This window comes from Gossypium hirsutum, chromosome D08 (genome assembly GCF_007990345.1).
Source record: "Gossypium hirsutum isolate 1008001.06 chromosome D08, Gossypium_hirsutum_v2.1, whole genome shotgun sequence".
Taxonomy (NCBI): Eukaryota; Viridiplantae; Streptophyta; class Magnoliopsida; order Malvales; family Malvaceae; genus Gossypium; species Gossypium hirsutum.
Window position 1 is genome coordinate 66,979,276 of NC_053444.1, and position 15,620 is coordinate 66,994,895.

General features: G+C 31.4%; 1 protein-coding gene across 9 annotated transcripts; it reads right to left on the reverse strand.

The window, feature by feature from the left end:
* Positions 1-1,486: 1,486 nt before the first annotated feature.
* On the reverse strand, positions 1,487-12,951 carry LOC107909109 (phospholipase A(1) LCAT3). Of its 9 annotated transcripts, none has more exons than XM_016836512.2 (12): positions 12,628-12,950; positions 11,240-11,331; positions 10,959-11,077; positions 10,647-10,782; positions 10,450-10,501; positions 9,245-9,345; positions 8,586-8,765; positions 7,513-7,670; positions 6,407-6,461; positions 6,114-6,167; positions 5,296-5,439; positions 1,487-1,878 (listed from the first exon to the last, which is right to left on the reverse strand). In XM_016836512.2, the coding sequence occupies exons 1-12, from the start codon at positions 12,848-12,850 to the stop codon at positions 1,624-1,626; spliced, it is 1,569 nt and encodes a 522-aa protein (XP_016692001.2). In that variant the 5' UTR covers positions 12,851-12,950; the 3' UTR covers positions 1,487-1,623. The 9 variants fall into 9 exon arrangements, with proteins under 9 accessions (XP_016692001.2, XP_016692002.2, XP_040954878.1 ...); XM_016836513.2 differs by having other exon boundaries at positions 1,498-1,878; positions 11,258-11,331; positions 12,628-12,951; XM_016836516.2 differs by lacking the exon at positions 1,487-1,878 and adding an exon at positions 4,166-4,417 and having other exon boundaries at positions 12,628-12,949.
* Positions 12,952-15,620: the final 2,669 nt, after the last annotated feature.

Here is a 15,620-nt window from a genome sequence, read left to right on the forward strand (position 1 = left end):
GGGATAAGATCTTAAATTGCCGTTTTAATTGTCTCTTCTTTCCCAGGGATGACAGATTTGACTATGCTTTTTCCATTTCTTAACTTTTAATAATCAAATTTTATCTTTTACCTTCTTTTTTTGTCTATTGTGTAGTATTATAGGTAATTTATTATATCTTAGAAAAGGGAAAAAAATTATATATTAATTGTCTAAAACAAACTCTAAATGAGAATGATTGAGTTTTGACTCGATTAATACGATATTGTTATCAGTGCAGGAGAACGTGCGTTCGAGTATGCTGAAGCGCATTATCCTCTTATTTAAGAGTTGGAAAGGGAGTTTTTTACCGAAATAAATTAAAAAAATTAAATACAGAAATAAATTAAAAAAATTAAATACCGAAATAGGTTGTCAGATAGATTAATTACCGAAATGATATGTTTTTTTAATGGCGCCTATCTGACATGCGCCAATGAATTTTTTATATTAATTTTTTTTCTTTTAATAAATTTTTATTAATTTTTTCCCGGATCAATATATGACCCGGGTATAAAATTTTTATTTGATACTCATGTTATTTGTCGAATTAAATTATATTGTATTAACTATTTTGCTAATTTAATAATGTCAGGGTCCGTACCGCATATTGAGGGGCCGTGTTAATAATGTAGAGTTTCTGCCAGATGAACGCCTAATACCATACTTAGAGTTAGTCGGGTTCAGATCAGCGACATTGATCCGAACTTTTGATCTGCGATACGACTTGATTTCCGCTTTAGTCGAGCGATGGCGTCCAGAGACCCACACATTTCATTTGCCGTGCGGAGAGTGTACCGTCACTTTAGAGGATGTGTTGCACTACAGCTCGGGCTTTCCATCGACGGGAATGCGATCACGGGAATGCTCGTATCTATACCCGGGTCATATACTGATCCGGGAAAAAAATTAATATAAAAAATTCATTGGCGCCATTAAAAAAACATACAATTTCAGTAATTAATCTATCTAACAACCTATTTCAGTATTTAATTTTTTTCAAATTATTTCGGTAAAAAACCCGTTGGAAAGGGATTATGAGTAGTACTAGATGTTATATAAAAAAAGCAGATATAATAAGAACGTATAATGAGATTGATGTTAAAAAAAATCTAAATGAGGAGATGCACGTTAATATAATATATATGTATATGTAAGGCTAAGTTTCGTGTTTTATAGGTTGTGTGTATATTTTTTAATATTAATATTATACACAATATACCATTTTTAATTATAATTATAATTAATATATCCAAATAAACTATAATTAGAGTTGTTATTTGTAATTGTGAATGTGTATCTTCGGTTCTATCTTATGAGTCTACCATGTATGAGTTTTGTTTAATTCTTTTCGATTTGACTCAGTTTTTCATTCGTCGTGCTTTATACTTGACTTTTTATATTATGTATTGTACCTATGAATATATAAACTACAATAAGAGTCAAACATTATAAAGCTATCAAATTTAGTTGTAATGAACGTTTTGACTAAGATTTATTGAATCAAGTGTTAAGAAGTTGAATATTGTGAATAGAGAAATAAGGGTATAAGAAAAAGAAAATGGGGTTTTTACACTTGAGAGAAGAAAAACTGAAGCACGAAAATCAAAGAAAGGGTGAGAGTGAGTAATAATAATAAGGAAGAAAAAGACAGTGGGATTTATGCATTGGAGGAAATGAAAATGAGAGAAGCACCCGTGCCTTCTTGGAAATGTATCCTCTCTTCATTTTCATATTTATATATTTGGCTATTTGCCAATGCCATGCACCCTCTTTCTCTTTCTCTGCAATCTTTATTTTATTGCACTCCCATCCATCCAGTGTTTTCATTTTTGACAAGAAAAACAACACCTCTTGTACCTGAAAAGAAGGAAGATATTTCCAAGAAAAGTAAATGCTTTTGTTAAAGATGTAAAGTAAAGAGAGACGAGAAAAATTCTTTTGTCCCCATTGTTTTTCTCCACTCCACCAGTCTTAATCTCTCTGAAAACATTGTAATGGGTCACTTTTCAATCAGTACTAGGCTACTTGGGGGACAATTTTTGTACCCATAATGTAGTGGGTTAAAGCCCAAAAGAGCCCAATGTTTAAAAGTCAACTATCATAATATAAACGAGCATACAGTTGACCATGACAATGCTCACCATCCAGTCGAAATGTTTAAGTATAGAACTCTTCAAGATAGACTTTAAACCTTTCTTTATTCTCTCTACTCTTTTGACCTTTTCTTATGTATAAGAGCGTCTCTTGAAACATAAGCTTTGATGTTATTGTAATCTTGTGTGGATATTAAGTTTGTTAGGGTTTGGGAATTGCCAACCCAAGTGATCGATAGGACCTACAGGCATAGTCAGCTGAAGACCTCGCGGGAATGTTTAATGTTTGCAAAGATAGCTCGCGCGAGAAGCTCGCAATGGGAGCTCACATAAGCCTCGCAGGGGCAAGGTCACGAGATACGTCCGCAAAGGGGATCGCGAGCCCTACAAGGAGTCCCCGCTCGTGACTGGCAGGTGCAAGGTTCGCTAGGGGAGTCAATCCCAAGATCAGAAAAAACCGCATGCTTCGCATGCAAGTGTCCAATAGGCCAAGGGACTTGTAGAGAATGTCAGCACTAGAGATAGGGAATGTCAATACCACCGGCCTAAAGACCGAGACAAAACAATGGGTCCTATTGTGAGCTGTAATAATAGTAGTAGGAACATGTTTAAATACCCCCTATGTTTCTTTTAATACCATACGAGAAAACATTACTCAACAAAGCTCCTTGCTCCATATGATATAATCTCATTAAAATATAATTATTTGTTAAAAATCTTTTAGGGTCTGTTTGGACAGTACAGAGCAATTGAATGAAAGTGTAATTACTAAGATGATAATTACACTCTCTTGTAATTACAAAGAAATTTAATCCACTTGTATTTGACTTATAGAGTGTAATTCCATTGTAATTCCCTATGTCATGTTTGGTTGTATATATTGTGATTATACAGTTAAATAATTTATATTTTAAAAATTATTAATTATTATAAAATTATCAATATGATAAAAATAATTTGTAAACTAGTAATAAAAATTAAAATCAGACCATGATATGATTTATATTGGACTAAAAAAAGTAATTGGTAACAAGATATGCAGTTTTATCTAATTATTTAGTTATATTTGTAGGATTTTCTCCTTTTAATGTTTAACATATGCTCCTTACGATCATTTATTATTATTAACCGAGTTCATCATCATCTGAATTTGAATCAGTATTATCAAAATTATCAATATTTCCTCTTCCATGTATTCTTCGAAACGTAGGTTATCTGATTTCCACCTATGATTCAAATTATTAAATATACAATATGCTAGTATAGTCCAACCTTTTTTGTTTTTACACTAAGGTAATGTTAATATAAAAAAAATATTTTTCTAGAACAATAAATATTTTCTCAACCACATTTCGAAGCCTTAAATATATTAAACTAAAGATTCTGTGAGCTGTCTATGGTACTTGTATTTGACATCATTCTCTTAAATGGTATCATATCACATTATACAGTACAAGAAAACTTTTTATATTTGCAAAATTAGCATCGACTTTACAATATGTGAATTCACAATTCAAATAGTATGTGGCTTTAGTTATAAAAACTTATACAAACTTAATTTGGAAAAAGACCTAAGCTAGATTATATATTCTTTATAATACACAGATTAAATAATTTTATAACATATAACTTTTATTAAAAAATTATGATTTATCAATAACTTTCATAACACTTTTTAGAAAGTTATTTTTTATAAGTTATGATAAAAAAAAAGTCATTAACATTTTTTATAATATATAACACGAACACCTAAATAAGTTATATTCATACTTCTTAATAATAATTTTTTATAATAGCACTTTTATAACATATAAATTATTTTTTCATAATAAACTTTTTAAAATTTTTTAGAATTTAAATAATATAATTTTTATTATAACCTTTATGAAATACATAAATTATTTGAGTTTATAGTAATTCTTTTTCCATAATCATCCCTTACATTCATAATAAACATGTTTACAATATAATTTTTATAATTCGTATAAATATAATTTTTTACAATTAGATTTAACTGCTATTACCCTAAAAATTAAAAAATGTGATAAAACCCACCAATTATAATTGTTACCCAAACATATCATCGTTGTTTATAATTACACTAGTGACTTTCCAAAGAAACAGATATCAGTTGATTCATTGCAATTAATTCTGTATTAATATACATCTCAATAATCCGAATATAGACCCTTATTGTTCTCACTTGCCATCTTCAATTCATTGTAAAAGAAAACAAAAAGAGGAGCATTCTTGAGTTAATTTTGGTAGGCCGTATATACCGTGCCCTCTGTAGCTCACATCACCTGTTAATGAAATACTGGGACCTTATGACCATCCATTTATTTTCTCTAGTGTTTTTAAACAAGCATTAACTTTAATGTTCATATTAGCTAAATACATGAATAGCTTCCCTCAAAGTGGACATCTCTTACATGAAAGTTGAAACTTGAAGGCATTGAATCCGAATCTGGAGATTAGAGGGTCACTATCATGCTAAGCTCAATGTGTTATATAGTTAGTATGAATGATGCAGGGCTTTGAGATAGCGAGCCTAATGAATTGTACCTTTTCACAAGGCTTTGAATTTGCAACTTTTGGCATGACAAAGATATTCTTTCAGTTCATTTTACAGTTTATAAAGATGTCTTTTTGAGATTCATGACTATCTCTTTTAACAATATCGTTTTCAAGATTTGAACCTAAATTGTCTCTCTAAGAGTGCAATATGCCTTACCATTACACCCAACGCTTGTTGATTATTCTATCACGGTTTCATCATTTACATCAATTACCTAACACGTGTGTAAAGCGAATGTGGTTATGTAAGTGCCTACACAAGCTTAGAAAGGTTATATTTTTCCTTTGATATAACCTTCTTCGACACCGAATCGGAAAGAAAGATATAACTTGATCGTATTCTCTTGAACAAGTAAAGTCATGAACATAAAGACCATACTTCATGGGAGCAAGGGTTTTTTCTGACTGCTAGAAAAGAATCTATATCCATGTATAAACTTGAAATTGACACTCATATTGGTACATTTCAGTCAGTATTTTGATTTTATTTGCATGATCATGAAAAATGTTGACAATAAAAATAGATACAATATAAACGAGTAACAAGTTCTATCGGTTCAAAATAGTAGATACATAAAAAATTCTAGTTTGAAGAAGCACTTACCACTTTCGAAGTCTTCAACTGCTTCTTGATCTTCTGTTCGATTCCCAACCATTTTTGGATAAGTTTAAATACCGTTTGGTCACATAAAAGCCCACGATGAGTGGCAGCCACTCCTACTTTCTCAACTGCTTCAAATCCATCTGCCTGAAAGACCGAAATGTTTTAGTTCACTATAACATACTACTGACTCATGAGGTGGTGATGAAAACCACTTGAAATACCAGATGGAACGGTAACAATTATACAACAAGAATCATGACATTGCATGCTATCACCTTAGTTCAAGCAAGAAATTGTTCCTACAATATTTATAAGGATTCTAAACTACTGTACCTATAAGACTTTCTATTTACTTTTCTCGTGTTTATTTTGAAAATCCGACATCTTAGCCAACCCGAGAATGTTGAGCACTTCCACATAGTTGTGCTAACATGGTTAACTATAGTTTAAATTTTGTTGGATACGTTATCCTGGTTCTCATGTCATGATGTAAGACAATAAGATAGATTTTTTAAAGCTTACCACAGGGCAAACTCGGAACGAATAACAAGCAACGACAAAAAGGAACTTGAACTTGGATGCCGTGTTAAGCATCCAACTTAAAACCAATTGTTATTGATAAATAGAGAGGTCTAATTGGTTAACTATAAGAAGTATAGCAGCTGTCTAACTGTAATAAACTCTACGGTCCATTTTTAGGCAGTAAATAAAAATCAAATCTTTTTTCTAAGAAGTGATTCCAAAGGACCATCACAAATTTTATATAAATAAGTTCAGGTAAATATAAGAATGAAAAGATAGTTGAAGAGAGTAAGTACCATTGCGGATTCTGCAGGAACAGTTCCATCTCCGTCCACATAAGTATATTGAGGCTGGAATGAACAAGCAAACGAGTATATCAACAGTTAGCATACAAGGGTGGAACTTCAAGTTTGATGAATAATAAGCAAAACTGAGGGGAAAGTTTTGAGTCCAAAAGACTAAACAGCAATCATGTTTTAGCAACACTTCTTTTACGTTCAAACACTGGGCTAAAGGTCAAGATTATTTGTCCCAAGAGGATATTCTCTAACATAGAAGTTATCACCGTAAACATGAACACAGGACTCACCATTGTATGACATATTTCTGACAGGTCTGCAATTGGTGACGTTTCTGTACCATAACTGCATATAAATGTCATATATTTTAAAAGCCGGCTTTGAGAACAGATGAAAAGTAAATGTCATTTGCTACAGACAAATTGGTCCTAGTTAAAATTCTACCAATATCAAATCAAATAATGCTTCCACCCCAACACTTTCATCTGAACTTTTTGTCCCATCCTAGGTGTGAAAAAATTATTTAACAAATTCAAGGATGATATCTACCGATTCATGGAACAATAAACTATTCATAATTGTATGTTTGAAGTTGAAACAATAGACTTTTGCCACATCAGGGGGGGGACAATTGGTCAGGACGAAAGTGTTAAGTACCTGTCTCAGCAATCGGTCAACTGAAAGTAGCTAAGAAAGTCCAGCCTAGGTATAAGGCCACCACAAACCTCAAATGTAACTGATGTGAGCTATAACACCAATTATTTCTCTGCCTTGCATGTAGGTTTTGAAAAACAACTGACAGTATCTAGCTCATCACTTGGACCATAAATACTAGGAAACAAACTACAAATGGAGGAACCATTATTAACCTAGTTTTTATAAACATGCAAGGCATCCAACCCAAAACCAAATGGAAAATGATTTGGAAACTAAAGGACTGCTTGAGTGCTTGTTTCATGAAGACTTCTGGAAAATGGACTTTTTTCCTGGAAAAGTTTGTACATTTTGTAGTCTGGATGATTCTATTTAAAACATTAATGGTTGTTCGACTTTTTCCTAAAATTCTGCACTGATAAAAAGGGATCAATCCCTGCACTAAAGGAATCAGCCCTTTTTTTTCTTTCCTTCAACTTCTATTCATAGGAGGTGGATCTCCTTTTGCTTTGCTTCAGCTTCTATACAAGAAGGTATTGCCCCTTCGGAAAATAACTTGTGCTTTTCAAAAAACATGAGACATTTTCTGGAGAAGGGGTATTTTTCCATTGACTTGAGTTCTTTTTCTATTGGCCTAGCTTTTTTTCGAAAAACAAGCACAGAAAAGTACAGAATTAATTTTCAGAAGTCATTTTCCGTGAAACAAATGAACCCTAACTGATAAAGTGATTCAATCACATACCAAACATCAAAAGGTGTGTCAAACGATGTGCCATAAATGTTATAGAAGCGAACCCCACTTGGTAGTTTAGCATTGTCGATAAGTTTGCGTGTCCCGGCAGCCCAATTGAGAATAGAAAAGTTGAACGGTAGAGCTATTGTATTCCCACCATAATCTAACTGCAACAGCACCGACAATAAAAGTGCCAGAAATAGGTAAAATAGTACAGTTTAGATTATAGAAAGCACACAGAAAAAATGCAAAAGAAAAACCACAAACTCCACAAATCTTTGGCAGCAGCAAGACTAAATTTAGAGCAAAACACTTTGAACAGACATGAATGGCTTTACAAGATCCAATCATGATTTAGTAAACATATCTGGAGTCCTAGTCAGGCTTATATTACAAAAGATAGAAGAAACACCCTTCTTAGAGAGGGTCTCAGCACTCAGCAGCGAGAAGACGTACAAGTAATATTCCATTAATCAAGTTCTCTTTTCTAGTAAATAAGGTGTCAGAAGGATAGTACATTGTGTTTCAATTGAGAGAAGCATAGAGAGGAACTGTTAATGATTTTGAACAGTAAAGGGTCAAAATGCTTACAGTTTAATTTGTTTTTCTCACTTATCTCTAGTTTAGTTCTACAGAAATTTGATGCTAGTAAATTTCCCTCATGTAACTTGTTCCCTTAACTATTAGTCTTCGTTGTGATGTTCTTAATCTAAACTCAATTCCCATAGGCGTCCTAGATAAATAAGAATAAACCTAGGCTGAACTAACATTTATAGGATGTTGAGTTTATAGAGAAGTATTTGTCAAGGGATCCATAACCTAGTACACAAATATTCCAACATTGAAGTACAATTTTCCTCTCTTTCCAGTAGGTATATACTTAAAGAAAAATACATACATATTTATAAAAGACCAAGCAAATCCCAAACTAAAAATATCCATACTCATGATCCTAGCCAAGCTATGTTTCATAGCTTTAAGCACGACCAAGAAAGAGGAATAATACAGTGAAAAAAGGTTCATCACCTTCATTTCAAGAATTTATGGTGTTCTCAAGCTATATTGAAAGAGAAGTTAATCACCTCATTATGTCTTAACGCTTCTTTGAAGAGACTGATGCTTTCAATAGGGCTATAGGACTCCAGTTTCACAGAAGTTTCCCCATCTTCAGTATGCCCTCGCCAAACATTAATTTGAGGTTGCATTTTCCAGCTAAAATATGGATTTGGCAACATCTCATACACAGATGGGCACTCAACCAGCTACATACGAAATAATGAACATAAATATATAAATCCAGATCGAACATTGGGGTCGAACTTCATCCTGTCTCTATAAAGCATGTGAAGTTGTCAACTAAAAGTCTCAATAATGTTGACAAAGCAGCTTAACCATATATTTCAGTACTTAAGGTTGTCAATGATTGTACCCTCATCATTAGAACTAAAAGTTCAAAAAGTTATCAATAGACCACACGGTTCTTTGATATTACTTCCACTAATACACACACCCTCAACTTAATTTATTAATGCAAACAAATCCCTAAGCATGCATATCAGCTAATTACCACGCACGAACAGAGTATTCAGCAGGTTAATTGATTGAAGATCTGACCAACAACAATGAAGAGAAATAACTAATGATTGATATCCACCTCCAACACTTTTAGCTTCTTTCTTGAAAATCAAATACCCACTGGTCCACCAAATACAGAATCAACTACTCTGAATATAGAAATTACCAGCTGATGCATCGTCCATCTTGATACAAAGAAGTAGGCTTCGAAACCTTCAATAAACTGCAATCCAGTTAAGAGAGCATCATTGATGCACCCCGGGGCACCTGTTAAGCTCAGAATTCATTAAAAATAACCATTGGATGTTACAGGAGAGATGCAAAAAGATGGGGAAATTTTACAAACTCTAGAAATTGACGTAAAGTCATTCAAGTTGTCAAATTATATTCCAGGTTCAATAGCCTTATCACTAAAGATGTTGAGATACAATTTCCTTGACATACCATCACAAGAGACCAAGAAAATGAGGAAAAGGATTATTCAGCTCAACTAAACTAGCTTTGGATCAGTAGTTAGTCGAGTCAAGAAAATACACCAACCTTAGAGTCTTGATATAAGGGATCCCTAAATCATATTAGGCCAAACAGAAAACCACATAAAGGGGGAATGGCAGAAGCTGTCGTTGACAAAAATGTAACAAGAATGGATGAAGCGGAAATAATATCATTAGAAACTCCGCTAACAACACTTGCTAACATTAGTATGATTCTCAGCCAACCTACTTTATAGATGTAAACAAAGCTTATGAGAAAAAGAAGTTGAAAAATGAATAGCAAAATTAAGTACAATGTGAAAACGTATGGGTATTTTGAGTTGAATCGTTTGTATTACATGCTGAAGATGAATTATCCAAAGGAAGCTGGCACATGTGCACCAGCATGATTATGAGCCCAGAGCCACTTAGAATGATTTCATCAAAAACAGGTAGAAAGCAGCTGACAAAGAGTATATCAAATTCTCTGTCACTAATCCGTTTAATGAAATGATGATAAGCTAGTAGTGAAGTACGTATGCAGCTAAGAAGTGCAAGTGCAGAAATTTAACATATAAAACTTGAAACTGCATGAGCATTCAATATTACTGCACAACATCCTACACCTTTTTTTACGACCTCGGAACCTTAGAAATTTTTATATTTCAGATTTATTACTTAACAAAACTCTTAATACTGACAAACCTCTCCTAAATAACTTTGATTGACAAGGAAAAGTTGTGTTTTTTGTATCTCTACGGAAGCAAGCCAACATTCTCTGAAGAATCTAAAGTAGTCAATTTGCCAAGTCATGCCAATCATATATGCCGAAATTTGCATTAAGGAAGGCTGCAAATTGCATGTTCCCAACTCAAACATTTGACGTGAACAAAATTACCTTGGAAAGGGCATGCGATAGTAACCCATTTATTTACATATTTGGAAAATACCTGCCATTAAACAATAGTTTATCACTTCTATCAAAGAAATGGAATGCAAGCAATCCTCCATTGAAGAATATAAACTTCAACAGGTAACATGTAATTTATAACTGATTGTCAAATTTTCAACAGCAACATGACAAAAACTGCATACTTCATTATGAAGTGACATGAAACACATCACCAACAGTCCTCCCATTGAGTGTGAGATAATAGTAACTTTTCTTCCTCCAGAAGCCTTGTAGGCAGTTTCCAACTTAACTTTGAGACCATCCATTAACTTGTCAATCCTGACAACAATTTAACATGCATCCATGAAACTGACATCTGTGCAGAGTAGGATCAAGGAATTTTAATTTTAAGACATGATCATATTTATATATAAAAAAAAAGATACAGAATCATTTATATAACTAAAAGTATCAACCTCAACCACCAAAAAGTATAGCAGTTGAAAATGAGTTACCTATTGCTTTGCCGGAAATCATAAAACAATGAGGTTCCCTTCTTATACCCACATCCAACTAGCATATCAATCATATCGTGAAAATGATAGACCTCACTGAAATGTAAAAGTTTTATCACCTGGAGGTCAAGAGGTATAAAAGTTTTATCACCTCAGTCAGGTACTTTTTTTTTATTTTGAAAATAAAATGCAAACAAAAGAATTGTGTTTAAAATAAATTATTTCATCAATTTTTTTTATCAAGGAAATATACAACAAAATAGTAGAAAAACTGGTTTTACCAAAGAAGGATCCAATACATCGATTGCATAGAGTCCATAATCATCATCAGGGACCAAAATCTCGACGTCCTCATCCAATGATTCAGTATAACCTAAAAATAAAAATACACCAACTTCACACAAGTGTTACTATGCCACAGAAAAGCTTCATGTAAACAAATCCTAAATAATAATAATAATAATAACAGCAATAATAATGGTTAAACTGATCCAATATTGAAATGAAAATTTACTTCAAATGGAATAAAGAAATTATCCATTAATATTGTACAAAATAGTACCACAAAGAACATTATAAGAGAAGAGTGAACAGGTAAAGATCACGAATAAAGACTTTTCATTATGAACAACCATGAAATAAGGACTAATAATTTCTTACTAGAAACAAAAACAATATAAACAGGTTTATTTGTGGTCTTTAGTTACTGGTTTGCAGAAAGCAGTCATTTGAGAGGCTATTGGAGGTTCTAGGGCCTTGGTCTAGATGAAAGGTCCTATAGCAGTATAGCTTATACATATATAAACTCCGGTAAAATACCTTGTCGAACCAAATGAAGTTTCATTATATACTAATTACTTAATAATTGCAAAACTTTCCATGCCTTCATTAAGATCTCAAGACTTAAAACTATACTGCATAGCATAAATTCAGGATTACTTTGCTAGTGAAATATCAAGTTTAGGTGATATACAAGATATGAAGAATGGAAGCTTCATACTAAAACAAGCTCAGCATTTAGATCTTTAGATGCAAAGCTATACAAAGAAAACTTTTAGAATTTATAATAGTAATAATATAATATTATAATATTATATTACTAATTGCCTGAAACAAGGAGCCAAAAAGTACTCTGATAAAGATATTCCTTATCTATCTGATGCTTATTTGGCTGCTCTTAAACAAAAGCATTGCCAAAGGTTTTATGTTTAAACACTTAATCTCCTACATGATAAACTCATATTCTCCTACAACAAATACAGACCACCGAGGGATGGGAGGAAAAATAAAGTAAAAATGGAGAAAAATTTTCACACGGAATCAATTTAAAAAAAAAAAAACAACAATCTGATTCAACTAAGATTGCTTTTTAATTTTTTTAACGTGTTCAGTCAAACCAAGTCAACATTAACAAAAATACCATACTTAACTTTACCCCCAAGTACTTTCCGCCTAAAAAAACAAAATTTTATTCACTAAAAACAACAAACTTAGTATTTGTGCAAAACCCAATTTCTATCTTTCGGCCCTTTCTTATCTATATCTGCCGTTCATCCAATTTCCCAAGAACCAAACAGAAAACCAGAAACCAATATACATATATATTATCCAAAACCCAAGTCTACGTAAAATATGCATGCAAACACCAAAATAAAAACAAAGAAAGCACCTGTTTTAGGATTATAAAGAGACCAAAGCTTCTTCTTGAACTCCATATCAGAAAACAGGATCCGAACCCAAACCCGAGTCTCGAATTCAATTCCAAACAACTTCTTTTTAGAATGAAGAATGGAGCCTCCTATTCCGGATACAAGCAGAACCGGATCTAGGTCCGGACCGGTATCGCCGGAGCTTTGGGAACCGAAACATGGGCAGAAACGGTCTCTCAGCATCGTCGGTTATATTTTTTTATTGGATTCGGACTTTGACTGAGAGAGAGTGTTTTGAGTAGGATTGGCATTTATAATTGTGAAGCGAGAGCACTCACTGAAAGCTTAAAAAAAACACATTAAATAAATGTAACGACAAGACAAAAGTAGATCAGATTTTTGCATTTATGTCCTTTTATTTTTACTTAATTCTTATTATTTCCCAATTCTTTTGTTCTTTTTGAATTTGGTACATTATAATTTTCTTTTAATTTTAAGTGGGATTATCAAATTATTATATTTACATTTTCAATTAATTTTTTATTCTTTTTGGTATATTTAGAAAGTTTTTTTCTGAACCGATTTAATGGTTGAACTGATTAGACCACTTATTTTCAATTCAATTAGTTCGATTAGTTTGATTTGATTAAAAAATTTATTAAAAATTCAAAAAAATTAAATAAAACAAAAAATTATTAAAAATTCAATCAACTTTTTAGCCTGGTTCAATTGGTTTTGAGCGATTCGTGGATCAGTCGATCAAACCCCATTCTTCGCATTAGTACCCTAATCAACTCTTGATCTAATTAGTCCAGTTTAAACAATATTGCTGTAAAGTCTCTTTATTATAAGCTGGATATGATCAAATTAGTCCTTTAATTATTAAATAGATCAATTTAATCTATGTACTATTAAAAATAATCAAATAAGGCCAAAGTGCAACAAAGTTAACATTTACTATTAAGTAGAATAAACTTGTTTAAATTTTGATTCGCATTTTCGTTAAAAAACTGACATGTACATTAGTAGAGGAAAAAAAGCTTTCGATTTGTGCAAACAATATGAATAAATAAGGTCATACAACAATAATTTTGACAGTATAATGACTTAAATGAAAACTTTCAAATAATTTAAAATCTGTTTTGTAATTTTTTTAAAGTTAATAACCAAAACCCAAAGTAACTAAAAGTGTTTTTCCGTTTTAAAATAGATAAGATAATTGTGTAGTCGGAAAAACTTATGAAATTAATTAATTTGACCGATAGGTGGGACACAAACCAAGAAAGTGACGGATGTTAACAGATGTCATGTCCTTTTACCTGCGTTTCCTTAGCCATCTCAACTACTACAATGATCTATCTCTCATCTTCTACAACCTACCTTCTTTTTTTTTCTGGCATAATAACCTTTTTAGCCCTCCAATTTATAAAAAAAATCATTTTAACCCTCTATTTAATTAATTTTAAAAAACTAAAATATTTTTATATTTTTTATAAATAATTTTAATGATTTTTTATTTTTAAAAATAAATTATATATTTTTTAATTTTTAAAAATTAAAAAAAATTAATCAAATGATGTGTCATCCATGTGTATGCGAGGTCAACAAAGTTCAAAACATTAAATTTTGTATCCATTTTTGGGTAATTTGACAATAAAACACAATTTTAAGGGCTAAAAAGGGTGAAAATTTAAGTGGAGGGCTAAAATAAATTTTTTGTTAAAGTTTGAGGGCTAAATAAGTTATTATGCTTTTTTCTTTAAAAAATAGTTTTGTTTAAGAATTTGATGAACTGTTGTAAATTGGTTATTATGTTATAAGTCTCTATACTATTCTTAAATTTGAAATTTATTTTTTTGGTTATTTGGTATTGTTAAGTATAGTCTTTAACGTTCACATGTTTTGTCATTATTATTTTTAGCTAAATTTAGTTATCAATCTTTCAATAAAAAGTTAAAATAAATTTTTTTAATATAAATTATGACTAAAACATTAGTTTTTTAATGATGTTGGCGTGATAACCATATGTCAGACTATGTGCACTTCATGTTAATATGACATTATTTGAAGTATATATGGATTGACATATTTAAAAATTTAACGTTTTAGTCAATATTTTCGCTAAGAATAAAGCAATTTTACTCTTCTTGTTTTTAGGAGATTGAGAACCAAATTTAGTTCAAAAAGAATAAGGGTCAATTTGACAAGAGATGTAAACATTGAGGCTAATTTTATCATTATGCCTTTCTTGTTTAAGGAATTTAGTCTCCCTACTTTTTAGATTTCAAAATTAAAGTTCAATTGTGTACACTATTAATGTTTTTATGATAAACTTAAGTTCATTACGACGTTCATTTTTTTGTTACATAGCTACTAATGCGTATTTCATTTATTTCAAAACATAACACTGATGAATTTAATTGAACAATTTGAACGGCATATACAATTGAACTTGAATTTTAAAATCTAAAAAATATAAGGACTAAATTTCAAATATAATTAATTTGAGAACTCGTACTGTATTTTAGCCTCGTAAATTGCATGAAAAATTCAAATTCTATTTTTATCATTTTTCTTTTTCATATACGTAAAATTAAACTACTATAAAAAAACCTTGAATGAATACTCAACTAATAGAATCAATTAGGGTTAATTTTTCTATTTATTTTACCAAGTGAAGTCAATTGGATTAACTTGGAAGGCAAGTCATCTAAGCAAGCAAAGATCTGGTTAGGGATTTTATTTCTTTTCTTCTAGAAAATTAGGGAAGCAACACAAACATGAATTTGTAGGGGGCATATTCTAAAATTTCATTGCATTATTCCTTTGATTCCATGGTTTTTGTTTGGTTAAATTACTTACTAAGTCCCTCTATTGTAGGGTTCGGGTCAAATTAGTTCCTTTATTATTAAATATTTCATGTACTATTAGAAAGAACCCAATAATATCAAATTGTAATAGAGTGAACATATATTGTTTAAAAAAATGTTATGAATTTGGGTCTTTTTTTCTT

Bases quoted from the DNA above. Each gene is read 5' to 3' on its own strand.
- LOC107909109 (XM_016836512.2), bottom strand. From the start codon at position 12,850: ATGCTGAGAGACCGTTTCTGCCCATGTTTCGGTTCCCAAAGCTCCGGC. The intron at 8,766-9,244 runs GTAATTTCTATA...TTTCGTATGTAG, and splicing joins GATGGACGATGCATCAGCTG to CTGGTTGAGTGCCCATCTGT. The intron at 6,168-6,406 runs GTGAGTCCTGTG...TGTTCATTCCAG, and splicing joins CAGAAATATGTCATACAATG to CCTCAATATACTTATGTGGA.